General features: G+C 40.9%; 1 protein-coding gene across 1 annotated transcript; it reads left to right on the top strand.

Annotated features, from left to right (window-relative positions):
* Nucleotides 1–1,422: 1,422 nt before the first annotated feature.
* Nucleotides 1,423–4,917, top strand: CTLA4 (cytotoxic T-lymphocyte associated protein 4; the record flags this gene model as incomplete). The annotated part of the gene is made up of 4 exons (XM_084642706.1): nucleotides 1,423–1,480; nucleotides 2,882–3,232; nucleotides 3,678–3,787; nucleotides 4,819–4,917. The coding sequence occupies 4 exons, from the start codon at nucleotides 1,423–1,425 to the stop codon at nucleotides 4,915–4,917; spliced, it is 618 nt and encodes a 205-aa protein (XP_084498832.1).
* Between the last annotated feature and the right edge of the window lie 436 nt (nucleotides 4,918–5,353).

Raw genomic sequence — 5,353 nt, forward strand, 5'->3', positions numbered from 1 at the left:
GGCCAGTAATTCACCTCTGAAAGCTCATTTATATCATGGTAATTGATAGTATGACAGAATTTATTTATGAATTGATTTTAATTTGTCCAACCAACAATATGATATAGGCCCAACCAGTTATTTTCACACAACTTTGAGTTACTATACACTATTTTTATTTACTGTGTGCTCATGGGTAAGAGCAAATTATGGCTCTCTTCATGCTATCATTATTGCTATATGGGCATCCCACCTAAATTACACAGTAGTAAATGCTCTCCCTTGTGTAACTATGCCACTATATATATATTATACCCAACTGTTAGCACTTCCTTGGAAAAAGAAAAGGAGTACTTGTGGCACCTTAGAGACTAACAAATTTATCTGAGCATGAGCTTTCGTGAGCTACAGCTCACTTCATCGGATGCATACCGTGGAAACTGCAGCAGACATTATATACACACAGAGGGTCTCTGTGTCTTCTGCAGTTTCCACGGTATGCATCCGATGAAGTGAGCTGTAGCTCACGAAAGCTCATGCTCAAATAAATTGGTTAGTCTCTAAGGTGCCGCAAGTCCTCCTTTTCTTTTTGCGAATACAGACTAACACGGCTGTTACTCTGAAACACTTCCTTGGAGTTGCTGTAGTCTACCATCTTAATAAAAAATTACAGTATTTTTCATCAGTTTTTTCTAGTTCATAGACCAATTCACGGGTGTTCTGCATCTGTGGTGGTCCATTTATATACCTTTAGGCACATTATATAAGAGCTTAATTGGTTGAAGAAAAAAAGAAAAAGTAATGGCCTATTATGTAGACACATATTTATAGTACTTTAAAACCTCTTTAGCCAATGATCCACAGTGACTTTTCCGTGGACCTGACAGACTCTCACACAAAAACACAAGATAATTTTCAAAGCTTACATAACCTTAAACAGGTAGACACTTTGAAAAGGTATGTTCTTAAAAGGTATTTTTCCTTAAAAGGAAATACCTGGTGATTTCAGGAACTTCAACTCTGCATTGCCAAAGGAGGGGCTGAACTATTCTTTCATTCTCTTTCCTCCCCCAATTCTTAAAGTATAACGCATGATAGATTTCGGATTGAATACATTTTCCACTTGCTGAATCGTTGTTTTGTTCATAGCTGTTTGAGGTTAACTCTGCACGTATTAATCAAACCCACTACTTCCCTTCTTGTAAAACCAAAACAAAGTCTCATGCACTTTCGGGTATAGTGTGTGTGTGTGTATTTGGGATCAGAGGTATATATACATACACTGAATCTGTGTGGGTTCAAACATTTCGAGGTTCAGTATCCTGAAAGGTCTTGCCCTTTTCCCTGCAGTTCTGATTATAAATCTGATTTAATTCCATCTGGACTTGGTGTTAGAAGGCAACAGGCAACTTCAAACTTTCTAACGGCTGTCTCTTCGCTGGAATGCTCACGCTATTGACCACCATTGGCTTTCTCAGCACAGCCACTGGCATCACCAAAGGTGGGTAGATCAAGGAGACCGAAGGTGTCTGGGGGTGTTGACATTTTCTCAGTTTCACCCCTTTGCAGGACAGTGATTCAGTATAGCAAGGAGAGGACATATTTGAGGCGGGGTCTCTGAAGAGCACAGGCTGGGAAAGTCAAGGGATTCTCGGTGGACAAGTCCAATACAATGCACTGCAACTTTACTGGGAAAATAGGCAAAGATTCCAGAGCAGCAGAGTTATTAGGGGTGCTAGGAAAGACTCCTGTATTGATCAGGAATATATAAAAAGAGTTTGTTTGTTTAAATCAGATCCTCTGCATGAAATTGTTACTGTAGAGATAGGAGTTGAGTGGACAAAGAGCTTGTGGTTTCCCCTTCTCTAGCACTGGCAGCCACAGAGAAAATAAACCCTCCCTTGGCAGGGAATAATCCAAACTTGAATCCAGCTCATGGTAACAAGTCAGTCCCTGCAGTTCTTACTCACGCAAAATTCATTGACTTCCATATAGAAAGTGAAAACTACAGAGTTATGAAGAGCAGTGGTACATTGCAACCTGTAAAGCTAGAGATGTGTGTAGCAGATGTTTTTTAACTTGTGAATTTTATTTCAAATGTTTTGCTGTGTTTTATCAGAATTTGTTCAATGTAACTCCAGCGGCAAGTAGAGTTGGTTAAAAGGTTTCAAAGAAAAGAAATGTGAGCAACTCTTCCTCCCCTGCCCCAGATAAAAAAAAAACAAAAAAAAAAAACAGAAATTTTTTGCAAAATAGTATTCTGACCAGATCTGTTGTTAACCCTAATGATCAAGTGTGTTCCTGGTCAAAATTTATCAGCCTTGGAGTTTATTTCTACTTTTTAGACAATTTGGTTTAAATTTCCACAATCCCCAATCATAGACTCATAGCGTATCAGGGTTGGAAGGGACCTCAGGAGGTCATCTAGTCCAACCCCCTGCTCAAAAGCAGGACCAATCCCCAACATATAATACATAAAGTTTTAGTATTTGAAGTCCCTTTCATGCCTTCTGATATATTAAAAATGCTTTATTCAAAGAAGGAAACCTGCAGTATACACAGTCCATTATGTGGGTCCATATCATATGCTATTAAAGAATGAGAAACAGCGGAGATCTCCAAATCAGCTATCACAATGGGTGTTCAGAAACTGCAGAATTCCTTCTTAAGGATTTTTAGTACATTAATGCAGGCGCTGAAAAAAAAGTCTACATACTGGGAGTGAAAGGAAATCTCATATCTCTTCCAAAAGGATCCGGCACAGTTTGGGTCCAGGGATGAAGGATCTTCAGGGTGGAATCTCTTTCTTTGCTTTTATAGGTTTTAAGTAAGAGCTTACATATTATTGAAGCGCATTTCTTTAATGTGTTAATTGATCATCATGCTCTGCCTTTGATCACAGCTATCGAAGTGACCCAGCCAGCAGTGGTATTGGCCAACAGGCAAGGAGTTGCCAATTTGGTGTGTGAATATAAGCACATTGGGAATGCAGAGGAAATCCGAGTGACCCTGCTTAAACAGACGGGCAAGGAGTACACCGAAATCTGTGCTTCAACCTACACAACTGAGTACGAGATGTTCATTGTGGAAAAGATCATTCAGTGTCATGTCATCCCCAGCCAAAACAATGTGACCCTCACTCTCATGGGGCTGCATGCTACTGATGCTGGCCTATACATCTGCAAGATGGAGCGGCTGTACCCACCACCCTATTATATGAACACAGGAAAGGGAACACAGCTCTTTGTCATTGGTGAGCAAAGCACCCTGACTATACTACATTATTCTCTGATCTATGGTTTAGTAAGCTGCTATTTTGTTGAAACAAGAGTCAGTGTTAAAATCAGTTTCCAACTTTGAAAACCATTATTTGCTCTTCTCTCTTTAAGAACCACTTGTAGAGCTAAGGCAGACATGATGCATTCAATGATCGGTGCATACTTGGGCTGTAAGAGCAATGCCCCATATTGTATGTGTGTGTGTAGATGGATGTGTGCATATAAGTACATAACCAGAGAAGGCCACTCATGCAGTCATTACCCAGGTCAAACTCCCATTAAGGTCAATTGGATTTTTGAGAGGGTATGGATTGGAGGATTTGACCCTGAGTTCTGTTACGGAGGGGTGCAGTGCCCAAAAAGGTTAATGAATTGTGACAGCTTCCTTCCCAATGTCACGTTTAATCGGATGTATTTCAGATCCAGAGCCCTGCCCAGACACTGACCTGTATCTCTGGATATTAGGAGCAGCTGCTTCAGGATTGTTTATTTACAGTATCCTCATCACAGCCTGTGTCTTGAGCAAAGTGGTAAGTGCCATAGCTGGAGCATCATACAGTTTACACTTAATTGCATAAATATGGCAGAATGAAAGATCAGATCACAGAAAAAAAAATGATAGGGACAGAGTCACTGGAATGCTCTGGCTCCTGTTTGTTGTTCCAGTGCTGAAAAGCAGCCACAGACCTTGCTTTTAAGGCAGTTTATGGCTGCTTTGTATTGCTAGAGTGGCAGAAAGCAGTCAGATCATACTGGTGAATCTGATCCCTGGTTAGTTTCTGCACTAACCTGACTGCTCTGGAATCCTAAGCAGCGGGCACCAGCCATTACTGGGATCTAAGACAATATCAGTCTTTGTACGTACTCTGTTCCACATCACTGACTCAGCCACTATCTGGGGCCTGGCACTCTGTCCTCATTCACCTCTGTGCAAAGTGAATGTAAAAAGTGACCAGAGGTGAGAGTAGAGAACTTTGACCCGGCAGTATGTTACACCTACTTTCCCCAGGTGTAAATGGCACAAATTGAAGGCAATGGAGGGATAGAGCCCTGGCCTTCCCTGTCTCTCAGCTGGTGAGAAGGGCGTGTGTATACTGTCAGTTAGAAATGGACCAGAACCCAAACCTCAGATCCAAACACCCCGAACTACTGGGCACTCAGATCCAGATCCATCCTTTTCAACTAGTTCCTGGCTTTTTGAGCCCCATCAAACTCCTAGATCCGAACACCTACAATTTTGGTACAGAACTGAACTTTGCAGCTTGAACACCTCTTTAGTGCTAATTCAGGGAGGGTTTGGCTACTGTTACCTAATGCTCCTCTATGATGGCTGCTCTTCCCTCCACTGACAAGTGCATAATTATCTCACCCTACCAGAGAGACAGAGTTAAGGGAAGGTGACTAGAACAGATTCCCCTTCCCCCCCACCCCGACAGTGTGGGCACGCCAACAAATTTTGCTTATCACTGTTCTTCAGAACATGACAGTCACTGATTAAGCGTCTGTCTTCGTTGTCAAGTGTGACATTGGATTTATCTTATTTTCTTCACATATTTTATAGATACGGAAGAGGAAATATCTCACTACTGGGCTCTATGTGAAAATGACTTCAGAGGAAGAGGAGAAGAAAGTTAAGCCATATCACATCGTCATTCGCTGAAGCACAAGAAAACAGCACAGACCAATTTTCTAGCTGTGATGGAGATTCTACTTGTTTGGCTTTCTAATATAAACAAATAAAATAAGATTTCCTAATATAAAAAGGTGAAGGGGGAGAAAAGAACATACCCTGCAATTTCTACAGAATGTCTACAGTTTGGAATAGAATAGTTTAATGAGAAGGTTATGCATTAATATTTCAAGGATACGCCTGTCACACAAATATGACTACCTTTTGGCCGTTGATTCTGAGAGTTATATTGTACCATCAGGTAGCCTATATGTAGCATTAAGAGCTATTACTGTTGCACTCAAATGTCTTGCCGTCAAACTTCAGCATATGTGTTGACCAATTGAAATCAAACACTATTAAGGCAGAGGCTTGTGTGTCATTGCAAAGTTAAACATAGGTATTTGTGAGCCTGAGATACCTTTAG

This window comes from Lepidochelys olivacea, assembly GCF_965140295.1.
Source record: "Lepidochelys olivacea isolate rLepOli2 genome assembly, chromosome: 11".
NCBI classification, from domain to species: domain Eukaryota; kingdom Metazoa; phylum Chordata; order Testudines; family Cheloniidae; genus Lepidochelys; species Lepidochelys olivacea.